A 19,265-nucleotide genomic window follows, 5' to 3' on the forward strand; every position below is an offset into this window, starting at 1 on the left:
ATCCTCGTGTCAATATAGTTAGTTCTACAGTAGTGGACTCGGACAGCTAATCCTCCTGTCAATATAGTTAGTTCTACAGTAATGGACTCGGACAGCTAATCCTCGTGTCAATATAGTTAGTTCTACAGTAGTGGACTCGGACAGCTAATCCTCGTGTCAATATAGTTCAACAGTAGTGGACTCGGACAGCTAATCCTCGTGTCAATATAGTTCAACAGTAGTGGACTCGGACAGCTAATCCTCGTGTCAATATAGTTAGTTCTACAGTAGTGGGCTCGGACAGCTAATCCTCGTGTCAATATAGTTAGTTCAACAGTAGTGGACTCGGACAGCTAATCCTCGTGTCAATATAGTTAGTTCTACAGTAGTGGACTCGGACAGCTAATCCTCGTGTCAATATAGTTAGTTCTACAGTAGTGGGCTCGGACAGCTAATCCTCGTGTCAATATACTTCAACAGTAGTGGACTCGGACAGCTAATCCTCGTGTCAATATAGTTAGTTCTACAGTAGTGGGCTCGGACAGCTAATCCTCGTGTCAATATAGTTAGTTCTACAGTAGTGGGCTCGGACAGCTAATCCTCGTGTCAATATAGTTAGTTCTACAGTAGTGGGCTCGGACAGCTAATCCTCGTGTCAATATAGTTCTACAGTAGTGGCCTCGGACAGCTAATCCTCATGTCAATATAGTTAGTTCTACAGTAGTGGGCTCGGACAGCTAATCCTCGTGTCAATATAGTTAGTTCTACAGTAGTGGGCTCGGACAGCTAATCCTCGTGTCAATATAGTTAGTTCTACAGTAGTGGCCTCGGACAGCTAATCCTCGTGTCAATATAGTTAGTTCTACAGTAGTGGACTCGGACAGCTAATCCTCGTGTCAATATAGTTAGTTCTACAGTAATGGACTCGGACAGCTAATCCTCGTGTCAATATAGTTAGTTCTACAGTAATGGACTCGGACAGCTAATCCTCGTGTCAATATAGTTAGTTCTACAGTAGTGGACTCGGACAGCTAATCCTCGTGTCAATATAGTTAGTTCTACAGTAGTGGACTCGGACAGCTAATCCTCGTGTCAATATAGTTAGTTCTACAGTAATGGACTCGGACAGCTAATCCTCGTGTCAATATAGTTAGTTCTACAGTAGTGGACTCGGACAGCTAATCCTCGTGTCAATATAGTTAGTTCTACAGTAGTGGACTCGGACAGCTAATCCTCGTGTCAATATAGTTAGTTCTACAGTAGTGGACTCGGACAGCTAATCCTCGTGTCAATATAGTTCAACAGTTGGACTCGGAGTTCTAAGTAGTTCTACAGGACTCGGACAGCTAATCCTCGTGTCAATATAGTTAGTTCTACAGTAGTGGACTCGGACAGCTAATCCTCGTGTCAATATAGTTAGTTCTACAGTAGTGGACTCGGACAGCTAATCCTCGTGTCAATATAGTTCAACAGTAGTGGACTCGGACAGCTAATCCTCGTGTCAATATAGTTAGTTCTACAGTAGTGGACTCGGACAGCTAATCCTCGTGTCAATATAGTTCAACAGTAGTGGACTCGGACAGCTAATCCTCGTGTCAATATAGTTCAACAGTAGTGGACTCGGACAGCTAATCCTCGTGTCAATATAGTTAGTTCTACAGTAGTGGGCTCGGACAGCTAATCCTCGTGTCAATATAGTTAGTTCAACAGTAGTGGACTCGGACAGCTAATCCTCGTGTCAATATAGTTAGTTCTACAGTAGTGGACTCGGACAGCTAATCCTCGTGTCAATATAGTTAGTTCTACAGTAGTGGGCTCGGACAGCTAATCCTCGTGTCAATATAGTTAGTTCTACAGTAGTGGACTCGGACAGCTAATCCTCGTGTCAATATAGTTAGTTCTACAGTAGTGGGCTCGGACAGCTAATCCTCGTGTCAATATAGTTAGTTCTACAGTAGTGGGCTCGGACAGCTAATCCTCGTGTCAATATAGTTCTACAGTAGTGGCCTCGGACAGCTAATCCTCATGTCAATATAGTTAGTTCTACAGTAGTGGACTCGGACAGCTAATCCTCGTGTCAATATAGTTAGTTCTACAGTAGTGGGCTCGGACAGCTAATCCTCGTGTCAATATAGTTAGTTCTACAGTAGTGGACTCGGACAGCTAATCCTCGTGTCAATATAGTTAGTTCTACAGTAGTGGACTCGGACAGCTAATCCTCGTGTCAATGTAGTTAGTTCTACAGTAGTGGGCTCGGACAGCTAATCCTCGTGTCAATATAGTTAGTTCTACAGTAGTGGACTCGGACAGCTAATCCTCGTGTCAATATAGTTAGTTCTACAGTAGTGGACTCGGACAGCTAATCCTCATGTCAATATAGTTAGTTCTACAGTAGTGGACTCGGACAGCTAATCCTCATGTCAATATAGTTAGTTCTACAGTAGTGGACTCGGACAGCTAATCCTCGTGTCAATATAGTTCTACAGTAGTGGACTCGGACAGCTAATCCTCGTGTCAATATAGTTAGTTCTACAGTAGTGGACTCGAACAGCTAATCCTCGTGTCAATATAGTTAGTTCTACAGTAATGGACTCGGACAGCTAATCCTCGTGTCAATATAGTTAGTTCTACAGTAGTGGACTCGGACAGCTAATCCTAATATAGTTAGTTCTACAGTTCCTCGTGTCAATATAGTTAGTTCTACAGTAATGGACTCGGACAGCTAATCCTCGTGTCAATATAGTTAGTTCTACAGTAGTGGACTCGGACAGCTAATCCTCGTGTCAATATAGTTCAACAGTAGTGGACTCGGACAGCTAATCCTCGTGTCAATATAGTTAGTTCTACAGTAGTGGACTCGGACAGCTAATCCTCGTGTCAATATAGTTCAACAGTAGTGGACTCGGACAGCTAATCCTCGTGTCAATATAGTTCAACAGTAGTGGACTCGGACAGCTAATCCTCGTGTCAATATAGTTAGTTCTACAGTAGTGGACTCGGACAGCTAATCCTCGTGTCAATATAGTTAGTTCAACAGTAGTGGACTCGGACAGCTAATCCAATATAGTTAGTTCGTGTCAATATAGTTAGTTCTACAGTAGTGGACTCGGACAGCTAATCCTCGTGTCAATATAGTTAGTTCTACAGTAGTGGGCTCGGACAGCTAATCCTCGTGTCAATATACTTCAACAGTAGTGGACTCGGACAGCTAATCCTCGTGTCAATATAGTTAGTTCTACAGTAGTGGGCTCGGACAGCTAATCCTCGTGTCAATATAGTTAGTTCTACAGTAGTGGGCTCGGACAGCTAATCCTCGTGTCAATATAGTTCTACAGTAGTGGCCTCGGACAGCTAATCCTCAGGTCAATATAGTTAGTTCTACAGTAGTGGGCTCGGACAGCTAATCCTCGTGTCAATATAGTTAGTTCTACAGTAGTGGGCTCGGACAGCTAATCATTTACATTTACATTTACATTTAATCCTCGGTCATTTTAGTTCTACAGTAGTGGACTCGGACTCTTATCCAGTGTCAATTTACAAATAATCCTCGTGGATCCTCAGTGTCAATATAGTTAGTTCTACAGTAGTGGACTCGGACAGCTAATCCTCGTGTCAATATAGTTAGTTCTACAGTAGTGGACTCGGACAGCTAATCCTCGTGTCAATATAGTTCAACAGTAGTGGACTCGGACAGCTAATCCTCGTGTCAATATAGTTAGTTCTACAGTAGTGGACTCTGACAGCTAATCCTCGTGTCAATATAGTTAGTTCTACAGTAGTGGGCTCGGACAGCTAATCCTCGTGTCAATATAGTTAGTTCTACAGTAGTGGACTCGGACAGCTAATCCTCGTGTCAATGTAGTTAGTTCTACAGTAGTGGGCTCGGACAGCTAATCCTCGTGTCAATATAGTTAGTTCTACAGTAGTGGACTCGGACAGCTAATCCTCGTGTCAATATAGTTAGTTCTACAGTAGTGGACTCGGACAGCTAATCCTCGTGTCAATATAGTTAGTTCAACAGTAATGGACTCGGACAGCTAATCCTCATGTCAATATAGTTAGTTCTACAGTAGTGGACTCGGACAGCTATTCCTCGTGTCAATATAGTTAGTTCTACGGCAGTGGGCTCGGACAGCTAATCCTCGTGTCAATGTAGTTAGTTCTACAGTAGTGGGCTCGGACAGCTAATCCTCGTGTCAATATAGTTAGTTCTACAGTAGTGGACTCGGACAGCTAATCCTCGTGTCAATATAGTTAGTTCTACAGTAGTGGGCTCGGACAGTGTCAATGTAGTTAGTTCTACAGTAGTGGGCTCGGACAGCTAATCCTCGTGTCAATATAGTTAGTTCTACAGTAGTGGACTCGGACAGCTAATCCTCGTGTCAATATAGTTAGTTCTACAGTAGTGGACTCGGACAGCTAATCCTCATGTCAATATAGTTAGTTCTACAGTAGTGGACTCGGACAGCTAATCCTCATGTCAATATAGTTAGTTCTACAGTAGTGGACTCGGACAGCTAATCCTCGTGTCAATATAGTTCAACAGTAATGGACTCGGACAGCTAATCCTCATGTCAATATAGTTAGTTCTACAGTAGTGGACTCGGACAGCTAATCCTCGTGTCAATATAGTTCAACAGTAATGGACTCGGACAGCTAATCCTCATGTCAATATAGTTAGTTCTACAGTAGTGGACTCGGACAGCTAATCCTCATGTCAATATAGTTAGTTCTACAGTAGTGGACTCGGACAGCTAATCCTCATGTCAATATAGTTAGTTCTACAGTAGTGGACTCGGACAGCTAATCCTCGTGTCAATATAGTTCAACAGTAATGGACTCGGACAGCTAATCCTCATGTCAATATAGTTAGTTCTACAGTAGTGGACTCGGACAGCTAATCCTCGTGTCAATATAGTTCAACAGTAATGGACTAATCCTCGTGTCAATATAGTTAGTTCTACAGTAGTGGGCTCGGACAGCTAATCCTCATGTCAATATAGTTAGTTCTACAGTAGTGGACTCGGACAGCTAATCCTCGTGTCAATATAGTTAGTTCTACAGTAGTGGGCTCGGACAGCTAATCCTCGTGTCAATATAGTTAGTTCTACAGTAGTGGCTAATCCTCGCAATATACTTCAACAGGAGTGGACAGCTAATCCTCGTGTCAATATAGTTAGTTCTACAGTAGTGGACTCGGACAGCTAATCCTCGTGTCAATATAGTTAGTTCTACAGTAATGGACTCGGACAGCTAATCCTCATGTCAATATAGTTAGTTCTACAGTAGTGGACTCGGACAGCTAATCCTCGTGTCAATATAGTTAGTTCTACAGTAGTGGGCTCGGACTCATTTACATTTACATTTACATTTAGGACAGCTAATCCTCGTGTCAATATAGTTAGTTCTACAGTAGTGGGCTCGGACAGCTAATCCTCGTGTCAATATAGTTAGTTCTACAGTAGTGGACTCGGACAGCTAATCCTCGTGTCAATATAGTTAGTTCTACAGTAGTGGACTCGGACAGCTAATCCTCGTGTCAATGTAGTTAGTTCTACAGTAGTGTGCTCGGACAGCTAATCCTCGTGTCAATATAGTTAGTTCTACAGTAGTGGACTCGGACAGCTAATCCTCGTGTCAATATAGTTAGTTCTACAGTAGTGGACTCGGACAGCTAATCCTCGTGTCAATATAGTTCAACAGTAATGGACTCGGACAGCTAATCCTCATGTCAATATAGTTAGTTCTACAGTAGTGGACTCGGACAGCTATTCCTCGTGTCAATATAGTTAGTTCTACGGCAGTGGGCTCGGACAGCTAATCCTCGTGTCAATGTAGTTAGTTCTACAGTAGTGGGCTCGGACAGCTAATCCTCGTGTCAATATAGTTAGTTCTACAGTAGTGGACTCGGACAGCTAATCCTCGTGTCAATATAGTTAGTTCTACAGTAGTGGACTCGGACAGCTAATCCTCGTGTCAATGTAGTTAGTTCTACAGTAGTGTGCTCGGACAGCTAATCCTCGTGTCAATATAGTTAGTTCTACAGTAGTGGACTCGGACAGCTAATCCTCGTGTCAATATAGTTAGTTCTACAGTAGTGGACTCGGACAGCTAATCCTCGTGTCAATATAGTTAGTTCTACAGTAGTGGACTCGGACAGCTAATCCTCGTGTCAATATAGTTAGTTCTACAGTAGTGGCCTCGGACAGCTAATCCTCGTGTCAATATAGTTAGTTCTACAGTAGTGGCCTCGGACAGCTAATCCTCATGTCAATATAGTTAGTTCTACAGTAGTGGCCTCGGACAGATAATCCTCGTGTCAATATAGTTCTACTGTATGCTTCCTCTATCAGGGTTTGTTTACATTCCAAACAGATCAATAATATGGTTGAGTTGTTTTTGTGTCCTCTGTACTTTGTAATTCCCATACAGTACAACATGACATCTGGGATTGTCTCTTGTGTGGCAATGAATGGAGAAAAAAACCCATTTCCTTTTCATAAATAATATTCTTTGCTAGTTATTTTACTGTTGTTCATGGAAGGAATAAAATATTGGAGTACTCAACTAATGTTGTTTTTCTTGTCGTGATTTGTTTTTGTTCTGTATTTTTAATTAATAAAAATAAAAAAGTTTAATCCCAGCCCCCGTCCCTGCAAATAGGCCTTTTGGTAGGCCGTCATTGTAAATACGAATTTGTTCTTAACGTACTTGCCTAGTTTTTAAATAAATGTTAAATAAAATAAACCTGACATGTACAGTATTGTTATGGCAAAAATGAAAACACAATGCAGACCAAACGCTTTGGTCCTTTTTAAAAACCTGCTGTGTGTAAAACATTGCTTATAGCTTGGAAAATAAATACGTGACTCTGAATGACAACATAATGATGGGTTGTTTCTGGCACGACTTGGTCATAGTGTTTTGTGTTTCGTTATATATTTGGTCTGGCCAGGGTGTGACATGGGTTTATTTTGTGGTATTTCGTATTGGGGTTTTGTAGTTATTGGGATTGCGGCTGAGTAGGGGTGTTGCATAGGCTTGGCTGCCTGAGGCGGTTCTCAATCAGAGTCAGGTGATTCTTGTTGTCTCTGTTTGGGAACCGTATTTAGGTAGCCTGGGTTTCACTGTGTATTTCGTGGGTGATTGTTCCTGTCTCTGTGTAGTTTCACCAGATAGGCTGTAATTAGGTTTCACGTTCCGTTTGTTGTTTTGTATTTGTATAGTTATTTCATGTATCGCGATTGTTTCATTAAAGACATGAGTAACCACCACGCTGCATTTCGGTCCGACTCTCTTTCAACAAACGTAGAACGCCGTTACTGTTTCCAACATTAAGGTTGTATTCTTAAAGAAGTGAAATCATCTTTGTGTTTTGTTTCCTTGCTGCGATACTGGAATGGTCCTTGCCCTGGTGTATAGAAAGGCTTCCCTTCTGACTCCTCTTTTAAGGGATGTTCCCCGTTGATATCGAACTGACACTACCCAACCTTTCCCTTAGTGCCTGGCAACGTTTACTGCAGTGTCCCATCCCAGGCTGCATACTATAGTACTGTCCCATCCCATAGTACTGTCCCATCCCATACACATCCCATCCCATACTATAGTACTGTCTATGAGGATTCTTCTATATGATACTTAGTAGCCCGTGTCTTTTCTTATAGCCCACACACACTGCGCTATAAATATGGGCCAATGAGAGAGAGTCTGATTTCACAGGCAGAATATAGCTAGCTACCTTCTCCTCCTAGCAGCACACATCTCTGCCGAGCTGGTGGTATCAAATACACCATCCGTATCTCTGCTCGATGATACACCCTCATTCTGCTTTATCACAAACCACTGCAAAAATACATTTCACGGGCCTCCCGGGTGGCGCAGTGGTCTACGGCACTGCATCGCAGTGCTAGCTGTGCCACCAGAGACTCTGGGCTCTGTCGCAGTCGGCCGCGACCAGGAGGTCCATGGGGTGACGCACAATTTGGCCTAGCGTCGTCCGGGTTAGGGAGGGTTTGGCCGGTAGGAAATCCTTGTCTCATCGCGCGCTAGCGACTCCTGTGGCGGGTCGGGCGCGGTGCACGCTGACCAGGTCGCCAGGTGCACAGTGTTTCCTCCGACACATTGGTGTGGCTGCCTTCCGGGTTGGATGCGCGCTGTGTTAAGAAGCAGTGCGGCTTGGTTGGGTTGTGTTTCGGAGGACGAATGGCTCTCGACCTTCGTCTCTCCCGAGCCCGTACGGGAATTGTAGCGATGAGACAAGATAGTAACTACTAAAACAATTGGATACCACGAAATCTGGGCAAAAAAAGATAAATAAAACATTTCACCATCAAGCTGTTGTTTAATATACATTTCCTTGTCATATAAACACCAGCTCAGTGTCCAGATATGAAAATGTAGATTAGCCTAAAACATTATTCTTGGACTATTGCTATTTTTCTGTCCAATAGAATGTTTGACTATGCTAAAACATCATCACATTGAGCTCATTGGCTGTGCTTCACAAGACCCTCCCTCCTCCCATTCACCATCACCTTGGCTATGCAGAACCATATAATTAAGAATTAGAATGTCATTTTAATAGGATCTCCATGTACAGAGCACCCAGACAGGTTGATGACAGCATCATCTTTTATTTGTATTTAATCTCTCTTCAGAAGTCTTAAAATAGACACACAGCACGCTCCAATCAGAGATGGAGAGAATCACACGCTCCAATCAGAGAGGCAGACAGACAGACAGCACGCTCCAATCAGAGATGGAGAGAATCACTCACTCCTATCAGAGAGGCAGACAGACAGACAGACAGCACGCTCTTGTCAGAGAGAGCGAGAGACATGAGGTGGAAACTGAGCTGTACTTCCTAACCTCCTGCCAAATGTATGACCATATTAGAGACACATATTTCCCTCAGATTACACAGATCCACGAAGAATTTGAAAACAAAAAAACTCATATCTACTGGGTGAAATACCAGTGTGGCGTCACAGCAGCAAGATGTGTGACCTGTTGCTACAAGAAAAGGGCAACCAGTGAAGAACAAACACCATTGTAAATACAACCCATATTTGTTTATTTATTTTTGTACATAATATGACATTTGAAATGTCTTTATTCTTTTGGAACTTTTGTGAGTGTGATGTTTAACGTTCATTTTTATTGTTTAGTTCTCTTTTGTTTATTATCTACTTCACTTGCAAATTTAACACAGCCTCCACAAAGTCCCTTCCACCAGGTGGCTGATGAGATATGTTGGCACGCCTTATTGCATCACCCTCCCAATGCCCTCGCCTTTTAGCTCTTGAGGTTGAAGAGGCGCTGTTTCCAGAAGTCCACATTCATCTCCTTTGTTTCGTTGACGTTGAGTGAGAGGTTGTTTTTCAGGCACCACACTCCCAGAGCCCTCACCTCCTCCATGTAGGCTGTCTCGTCATTGTTGGTAATCAAGCCTACTACTGTTGTGTCGTCTGCAAAGTTGATGATTGAGTTGGAGGCGTGCTTGGCCACGCAGTCATAGGTGAACAGGGAGTACGGGAGGGGGCTGAGAGTGAGTGAGAGAGGGAGAGAACCAACTGTTCTAGGCTAACAAATGTAGGCCTAGTTCTCCTGTAATTGATGTCTCTTTTCTTCTTTTCAGGTGCTGGGGAGTCTGGGAAAAGTACAATAGTGAAGCAGATGAAGTAAGTTCAACCACTTCACGATGTGAGCACTTTGCAGTCCAAACTGTATTCTATGAAACGCTCACTCTCTTTAATGGAAGCGACACAGAACTAGAATGAGATGGTGATGAGATTCCAAGCCTGTTCTATTCATTATGTTTTCATGGGTAGAATGTTGTAGCGATTAGTGCTTTTAATGATCATGTTTTATTTTACTAGATGGGGTTTATGAGATATGAACTTGAAATTATTTTAGAGCTTTTTAATTGAGATCCCAAAGCCAAATATTGCTAACAATCAGCTGGCAAAACATTGAAAACATTACATTGTCTCTATCCACATAAAATAAAGAGCCCCATGACGGTAGTGACTGCTCATTACTGGTTATCACTTATTAACCATAATTTATTCGCTTTACTTTGCTTAAATAAAATATTTCAGCTGTGTGTGTGTGTGTATATACACTGGCCAGTTTATTAGGTACACTACCCCTTTCATGAAAATGGATTGCTCTCAGAGACAGTGAGTCATGTGGCCGTGTCTTGCCACAGTTGAAGTCGGAAGTTTACAAACACTTAGGTTGGAGTCATTAAAACTCGTTTTTCAACCACTTCACAAATTTCTTGTTAACAAACTATAGTTTTGGCAAGTCGGTTAGGACATCTACTTTATGCATGACACAAGTAATTTTTCCAACAATTGTTTACAGACAGATTATTTCACTTATAATTCACTGTATCACAATTCCAGTGGGTCAGAAGTTTGCATACACTAAGTTGACTGCCTTTAAACAGATTGGAAAATTCCAGAAAATGATGTCATAGCTTTAGAAGCTTCTGATAGGCTAATTAACATAAATTGGAGGTGTACCTGTGGATGTATTTCAAGGCCTACCTTCAAACTCCCTGCCTCTTTGCTTAACATCCTGGGAAAATCAAAATAAATCAGCGAAGACCTCAGATAAAATAATTGTAGACCTCTGGTTTGGTTCATCCTTGGGAGCAATTTCCACATGCCTGAAGGTACCACGTTCATCTGTGCAAACAAAAGTACCCAAGTATAAACACCATGGGACCACGCAGTTGTCATACTGCTCAGGAAGGAGGATGCTTGCAAGCTGAAGAACACCATCCCAAACGTGAAGCACGGGGGTGCCAGCATCATGTTGTGGGGCTGCTTTGCTGCAGGAGGGACTGGTGCACTTCACAAAATAGATGGCATCATGAGGGGGGAAAATTCTGTGGATATATTGAAGCAATATCTCAAGACATCAGTCAGGAAGTTAAAGCTTGGTCGGAAATGGGTCTTCCAAATGGACAATGACCCCAAGCATACTTCTAAAGTTGTGGAAAAATTGCTTAAGGACAAGAAAGTCAAGGTATTGGAGTGGCCATCACAAAGCCCTGACCTCAATCCTGTCAAATTTGTGGGCAGAACCGAAAAAGCGTGTGCAAGCAAGGAGGCCTACAAACCTGACTCAGATACACCAGCTCTGTCAGGAGGAATAGGCCAAAATTCAAGCTTATGGAAGGCTACACGAAACGTTTGACCCAAGTTAAACAATTTAAAGGCAATTTAAAGGCAATGCTAATTGAGTGTATGTACACTTCTGACCCACTGGGAATGTGATGAAAGAAATTAAAGCTGAAATAAATAATTATCTTTACTATTATTCTGACATTTCACATTCTTAAAATAGTGGTGATCCTAACTGACCTAAGACAGGGAATTTTTATTTAGATTAAATGTCAGGAATTGTGAAAAACGGAATTGAAATGTTTTTTGGCTTGGTTTTCTGTATGTAAACTTCCGACTTCAACTGTATATAAATCAGGCAGACAGGCATCGAGGCATTCAGTTACTGTTCGTTTGAACATTAGAATGGGCAAAACTAGTGACCGCTAAGCGTCTTTGAGCGTGGAATGATCGTCGGTGCCAGTATTTTAGAAATATCCGGCCTCCTGGGCTCTTCATGCACGACTGTGTCTAGGTTGAATGTGTGCATGGTACAACAAACAAAAAACCAGCTCGTTGATGGGAGGTCGAAGGAGAATGGCAAGAATCATACAAGCTAACAGGCGGGCCACAAATAACGGCGCAGTGTGTGCAGAACGGCATTTCGGAAGCCACAACTAGTCGATCCTTGTCATGGAGGGCTTTTGCAGCAGACGGCCACACCGGGTTCCACTCCCATCAGCTAAAACCAAGAAGAAGAAGAAGCAGCAGCAGTTCCAGTGGGTACACGAGTGGGAGTGGGAAAAACATAACCTTGTTTGACGAATTCCAGTTCCTGTTGTGTCATGCTGATGATAGGATTTGGAATAAACAGCATGAGTCCATGGCCCCATCCTGTCTAGTGTCTGCGGTACAGGCTGTTTGTGGAATGGTGTGGGGAATGTTTTCCTGGCACACGAGAGATCCCTTGATACAAATTGAGCAACGTTCCCATGCTGTTCTGAAGGTTAAAGTGGGGGTCCGACCTGTTACTGGATGGATGTACCTAATATATTCGCCACTGAGTGTGTATATTTTGTTTGACTTTATTATTCAATATCTTAGACAACCATCTAATACAGTGGTATTCAAACATTTTCAGCGATGACCCCATTTTTTTTCTTTCCCGCCAGAATTTCTTGGGACCCCATTTTGTTTTTACCCCTTAAATGTCTTGCGATCCCACCCAAAATCTAGTGACACAAACCTTAAAATCGCTACATTTTAAGATATTTACATAAACAAATTAACTTTAATTCATTAGTTTCTCAATAGAATTTTACATTTAAAAATATCTTTCTCAAAAACGTTTGTGCGCTAGGAACACCTTCTCTGTCCTACTGTATAGTGAACAAAAATATAAATATAAACACAACATGCAACAATTTCAAATATTAATTTAAATACATTCATTAGGTGTAATCTATGGATTTCACATGACTGGGAATCCAGATATGCTTCTGTTGGTCACAGATACCTGTTAAAAAAAAGTAGGATTGGATCAGAAAACCAGTCAGTATCTGGTGTGACCACCATTTGCCTCGTGTCACGCTGCATATCTCCTTCACATAGTTGATCAGCCTGTTGATTTGTGGCCTGTGGAATGTTGCCCCACTCCTCACATGTCTGGTGAGTATGCAGGTCATGGAAGAACTGTGACATTTTCAGCTTCCAGGAATTGGGGCTGTGCATTATCATGCTGAAACATGAGGTGATGGCGGCGTATGAATGGCACAACAATGGGCCTCAGGATCTTGTCACTGCATATCTGTGCATTCAAATAGCCATCGATAAAATTCAATTGCGTTTGTTGTTCGAAGCTTATGCCTGCCCATACCATAACCCCACCACCACCATGGGGCACTCTGTTCACAACGTTAACATTAGCAAACCGTTCACCCACACGACACCATACATGCTGTCTGCCATCTGCCCGGTACAGTTGAAACCCAGATTCATCCATGAAGAGCACACTTCTACAGCGTTACCTGTGGCCATCTCAGGTGAGCATTTGTCCAATAAAGTCGGTTAAGCCCTTGTGAGGACGACGAGCATGCAGATGAGCTTCCCTGAGACTGTTTCTAATAGTTTGTGCAGCAATTATTCAGTTGTGCAAAACCACAGTTTCATCGGCTGTCCAGGTGGTTTCAGACGATCCCAAAGGTGAAGAAACCGGATGTGGAGGTCCTGGGCTGGTGTTGTTACACGTAGTCTGTGGTTGTGAGGCCGATTGGACGTACTGCCAAATTCTCTTAAACAACATTGGAGGCAGCTTATGGTAGAAAAATAATAAAATTATCCGGCAACAACTCTAGTGGACATTCCTGTAGTCAGCATTCCAATTGCTCCCTCAACTTGAGACATCTGTGGCATTGTGTTTTGTGACACAACTGCACATTTTAGAGTGGCCTTTTATTGTCGCCAGCACAAGGTGCACCTGTGTAATGATCATGCTGTTTAATCGCCTGTCAGGTGGATGATTATCTTGGCATAGGAGAAACGTGAACTAGCACGTAAAAACATTTTTGAGAAATAAGCTTTTTGTGCCATAATGGAACATTTCTGTGATCTTTTATTTCAGCTCATGAAACATGGGACCGACACTTGTTGTTCAGTGTAATATTGAGTTGCACCCCCTTCAGAAGTTGCACCCCCTTCAGAACAGCTTCAATTGGTCGGGGCATGGGACTCGACAAGGTTTCTCTTTCATCCCTGTGAAATGCTTATCCAAAGCTTCCCACAGTTGTCTGGATGTACAGGACCTGTCAACAGTTTGGACATGTACTCATTCAAGGGTTTTTCTTTCTTTTTGAAGATTTGGAATAATAGTGAAGACATAAACTATGAAATAACACATGGATTCAGTCAGTAACAAATCAATATATATTTGATATTCTTCAAAGTAGGCACCTTTGGCCTTAATGACAGCTTTGCACATTCTTGGAATTTTCTCAACAAGATTAATCTGGAATGCTTTTCCAACAGTCTTGAAGGAGTTCCCACATATGCTGAACTTGTTGGCTTCTTTTCCTTCACTCTGCAGTCAAACTCGTCCTGAACCATCTCAATTGGGTTGAGGTCGATTGTGGAGGCCAGGTGATCAGGTCATCTGATGCAGCACTCGATTTTCCTTCTTGGTCAGATAGCCCTTACACAGCCTGGAGGTGTGTTGGGTCATTGTCCTGTTGAAAAACAAATGATTGTTCCACTAAGCGCAAACCAGATGGGATGGCGTATCGCTGCAGATTGTTTTGGTAGCCTTGCTGGTTAAGTGTGTTTTGAATTCTAAATAAATCACTGACAGTGTCACCAGCAAAGCACCTCCACACCACCTCCTCCATGCTTCACGGTGGGAACCACACATGCAGAGATCATCCGTTCACCTACTCTGTGTCTCACAAAGACGGTTGGAACCAAAAATCTCAAATTTGGACAGATTTCCACTGGTCGTGTTTCTTGGCCCAAGCAAGTCTCTTCTTCTTATTGGTGTCCTTTTAAGTAGTGGTTTCTTTGCAGCAATTCGATCATGAAGGCCTGATTCACGCAGTCTCCTCTGAGTTGATTTTGAAATGTGTCTGTTACTTGAACTCTGAAGCATTTATTTGGGGTGCAATTTCTGAGGCTGGTAACTCTAATGAACTTACCCTCTGCAGCAGAGGTAACTCTGGGTCTTCCTTTCCTGTGGCGGTCCTCATGAGAGCCAGTTCCATCATAGTGCTTGATGGTTTTTGTGACTGCACTTGAAGAAACTTTCAAAGTTCTTGAAATTTTCCGCATTGACTGACCTTCATGTCTTAAAGTAATGATGGACTGTCATTTCTCTTTGCTTATTTTAGCTGTTCATGCCATAATATGGACTTGGTATTTTACCAAATAGGGCTATCTTCTGTACACCACCTCTACCTTGTCACAACACAACTGATTGGCTCAAACACTTTAAGAAAGAAAGCAATTCCACACATGTACTTTTAACAAGGCACACCTGTTAATTGAAATGCATTCCATGTAACTACCTCATGAAGCTGGTTGAGAGAATGCAACATGTGTGCAAAGCTGTCATCAAGGCAAAGGGTGGCTACTTTGAAGAATCTTTAAAACTTATTTTGTTACTACATGATTCCATGTGTGTTATTTCCTAGTTTTGATGGTTTCACTATTATTCTACAATGTAGAGATTAGTAAAAACAAAACCCTTTTAATTTTTTAAACATTTGTTTATTTCACCTTTATTTAACCAGGTAGGCCAGTTGAGAACAAGTTCTCATTTACAACTGTGACTTGGCCAAGATAAAGAAAAGCAGTGTGACAAAAACAACGACACATAGTTACATATCAACAAACGTACAGTCAATAACACAATAGGAAAATCTATGTACAGTTTGTGCAAATGTAGAAGAGTGGATGTTGCTATGGTGATCAGTGAGCTGAGATAAGGCGGGGCTTTACCTAGCAAAGACTTGTAGATGACCTGGAGCCAGTGGGTTTGGCGACAAATATGTAGTGAGGGTCAGCTAATGAGAGCATACAGGTCGCAGTGATGGGTAGTATGGGGATTTGGTGACAAAACAGATGACATTGTTATAGACTACATCCAGTTTGCTGAGTAGAGTGTTGGAGGCTATTTTGTAAATGACATCGCCGAAGTCGAGGATCGGTAGGATAGTAAGTTTTACGAGGGTATGTTTGGCAGCATGAGTGAAGGATTCTTTGTTGCAAAATAGGAATCCCATTCTAGATTTATTTTTGGATTGGATGTTTAATGTGAGTCTGGAAGGAGAGTTTACAGTCTAACCAGACACCTAGGTATTTGTGGTTGTCCCACATATTCCAAGTCAGAACCGTCCAGAGTAGTGATGCTGGACGTGCGGGCAACAATCGGTTGATGAGCATGCATTTAGTTTTACTAGCATTTTAAAAGCAGTTGGAGGCCACGGAAGGAGAGTTGTATGGCATTGAAGCTCGTCTGGAGGTTTGTTAACACAGTGTCCAAAGAAGGGCTAGATGTATACAGAATGGTGTCGTCTGCGTGGAGGTGGATCAGAGAATCACCAGCAGCAAGAGCAACATCATTGATATATACAGAGAAAATAGTCGGCCCGAGAATTGAACCCTGTGGCACCCCCATAGACAGCCAGAGGTCCGTACAACAGGCCCTCCGATTTGACAGGCTGAACTCTGAGAATTAATTGGTGAATCAGGCGAGGCAGTCACTTGAGAAACCAAGGCTATTGAGTCTGCGGATAAGAATGCAGTGATTGACATAGTCGAAAGCCTTGGCCAGGTCAATGAATACAGCTGCACAGTATTGTCTCTTATCAATGGCAGTTATGATATCGTTTAGGACCTTGAGCGTGGTCGAGGTGCACCCATGACCAACTTGGAAACCAGATTCCATAGTGGAGAAGGTGCGGTGGGATTTGAAATGGTCGATCTGTTTGTTAACTTGGCTTTCTAAGATTTTTGAAATACAGGGCAGGATGCATGTAGGTCTATAACAGATTGGGTCTGAGTGTATCCCCCTTTGAAGAGGGGAATGACCGCGGCAGCTTTCCAATCTTTGTGATCTCAGACGATACAAAAGAGAGGTTGAACAGGCTAGTAATAGGGGTGGCAACAATTCCGGTGGATAATTTTAGAAAGAGAGGGTCCAGATTGTCTTTGTAGGGATACAGATTTTGCAGCTCTTTCAGATCATCAGCTGTCTGGTTTTGGGTGAAAGAGAAGCGGGGAGGGCTGGGGGAAGTTGCTGCAGGGGTTGCTGATGATGTTGGCTGGGGTAGCCAGGTTGAAAGCGTGGCCAGCCATAGAAAAATGCTTATTGGAATGATCGATTATTGTAGATCTATTGGTGGTGACAGTGTTTCCTAGCCTCAGTGCAGTGGGCAGCTGTGAGGAGGTGCTCTTATCTTCCATGGACTTGAGTGTCCCAAAACTTTTTTGAATTAGTGCTACAGGATGCACATTTCTGTTTGATCTATCTGACTGAGTATATTGGTTCCTGACTTCCCTGAAAAGTTGGGGGGCTATTCGACGTGAATGCAGCACGCCACGGGATGTTTATGTGCTGGTCAAGAGCAGTCAAGTCTGGGGTGAACCAAGGTTTATATCTGTTCTTAGGTCTTCATTTTTTGAACGGGGCATGCTTATTTAAGATGGTGAGGGAAGCACTTTTGTAGAGCAAACAGGAATCCTCAACTGACGGGATGAGGTCAATATCCTTCCAGGATTCCTGGGCCAAGTCGATAAGAAAGGCCTGCTCGCTGAAGTGTTTTAGGGAGCGTTTGACAGTGATGAGGCATGGCCATTTGACTGTGGACCCATCACGCAGGCAGGCAATGAGGCAGTGATCGCTGAGATCCTGGTTGAAGACGGCAGAGGTGTATTTAAAGGGCAAGTTGGTCAGGATGATATCTAAGAGGGTGCCCATGGTTACGGATTTAGGGTTGTACCTGGTAGGTTCCTTAATCATTTGTGTGAGATTGAGGGCATCTAGTTTAGATTGTAGAATGGCCGGGGTGTTAAACATATCCCAGTTTAGGTCACCTAACAGAACAAACTCTGCCCCCCATCTTTCTTCAATCAATTCACATCTGGTGTCCAGGGCACAGCTGGACAGGGGGTCTATAACAAGCGGCAACAGTGAGAGACTTGTTTCTGGAAAGTAGTTTTTTTTAAAGTAGAAGCTCGAATTGTGTGGGCACAAAACTGGATAGTGCGACAGAACTCTGCACGCTATCTCTGCAGTAGATTGAAACTCCGCCCCCCTTTGGCAGTTCTATCTTGTCGAAGAAGTTGTATTTGGGGATGGACATTTTTGGTGGCCTTCCTAAGCCAGTATTCAGACATGGCTAGGACATCAGGGTTGGCGGGGTGTGCTAAAGCAGTGAATAAAACAAACTTAGGGAGGAGGCTTCTGATGTTGACATGCATGAAACCAAGGCTTTTACGGTTACAGAAGTCAACAAATGAGAGCGTCTGGGGAATGGGATTGGTGCTGGGGGCTGCAAGGCCTGGATTCACCTCTACATCACCAGAGGAACAGAGGAGGAGTAGTATAAGGGTATGGCTAAAGGCTATAAGAACTGGTTGTCTCGTGCATTCGGAACAGAGCAGATTTCTGGGTGCGGAAGAATAGATTCAAGGCATAATGTACAGACGGGTATGGTAGGATGTGAATACAGTGGAGGTAAACCTAGGCATTGAGTGTCGATGAGAGGTTTTGTCTCTTGAGGCACCGGTTAAGCCAGGTGAGGTCACCGTGTAGGTGTGTCCACATTTTTGACTGGTACTGTACTTTGGGTGGTAGACCATTCTTGATACATTCTTGATACACACAGGAATCTGTTGAGAATGAAACAAAGCAGTAGCGTTGCAGTTCTTGACTCAAACCCCTGTGCCTGGCACCTACATACTACCATTCCCCGTTCAAAGGCAACTTACATTTTTTTTGTCTTGCCCATTTACTCTCTTAATAGTATTTACCTGGATTCACCTGGTCAGTCTGTCATGGAAGTAGTAGATGATGGTCAGTCTGTCACGGAAGTAGTAGATGATGGTCAGTCTGTCATGGAAGTAGTAGATGATGGTCCGTCTGTCATGGAAGTAATAGATGATGGCCAGTCTGTCACGGAAGTAGTAGATGATGGTCAGTCTGTCACGGAAGTAGTAGATGGTGGTCAGTCTGTCACGGAAGTAGTAGATGGTGGTCAGTCTGTCACGGAAGTAGTAGATGGTGGTCAGTCTGTCAAGGAAGTGTTCTTAATGTTTTTCCCCATTCAATAATCTGTTCTCATAATGTTTAATACTGGTCTAACTTTCTCTGTGGTCCCCAACTATCCAAGCTCATCTTGGCTAGTGAAAAGGCTGGGCCTGTGATCATTGGGTTGTCACGGCGGCCCTGTGATCATTGGGTTGTCACGGCGGCCTTGTGATCATTGGGTTGTCACGGCGGCCCTGTGATCATTGGGTTGTCACGGCGGCCCTGTGATCATTGGGTTGTCACGGCGGCAATGTGATCATTGGGTTGTCACGGCGGCCCTGTGATCATTGGGTTGTCACGGCGGCCCTGTGATCATTGGGTTGTCACGGCGGCCCCGTGATCATTGGGTTGTCACGGCGGCCCCGTGATCATTG

At 43.2% G+C, this 19,265-nt stretch overlaps 1 protein-coding gene across 2 annotated transcripts in view; it reads left to right on the top strand.

Moving 5' to 3' along the window:
• LOC124032374 (guanine nucleotide-binding protein G(i) subunit alpha-3-like) overlaps window positions 1-19,265 on the top strand; it is a 78,807-nt gene that overhangs the window by 13,119 nt on the left and 46,423 nt on the right. For both annotated transcript variants that reach the window (XM_046344734.1, XM_046344735.1), the window contains exon 2: window positions 9,617-9,659. In XM_046344734.1, coding sequence (XP_046200690.1) covers window positions 9,617-9,659 — 43 coding nt within the window. The remainder of the gene's footprint in view (window positions 1-9,616; window positions 9,660-19,265) is intronic.

The sequence above is a fragment of the Oncorhynchus gorbuscha genome, linkage group LG03 (genome assembly GCF_021184085.1).
Source record: "Oncorhynchus gorbuscha isolate QuinsamMale2020 ecotype Even-year linkage group LG03, OgorEven_v1.0, whole genome shotgun sequence".
Lineage (NCBI taxonomy): Eukaryota > Metazoa > Chordata > Actinopteri > Salmoniformes > Salmonidae > Oncorhynchus > Oncorhynchus gorbuscha.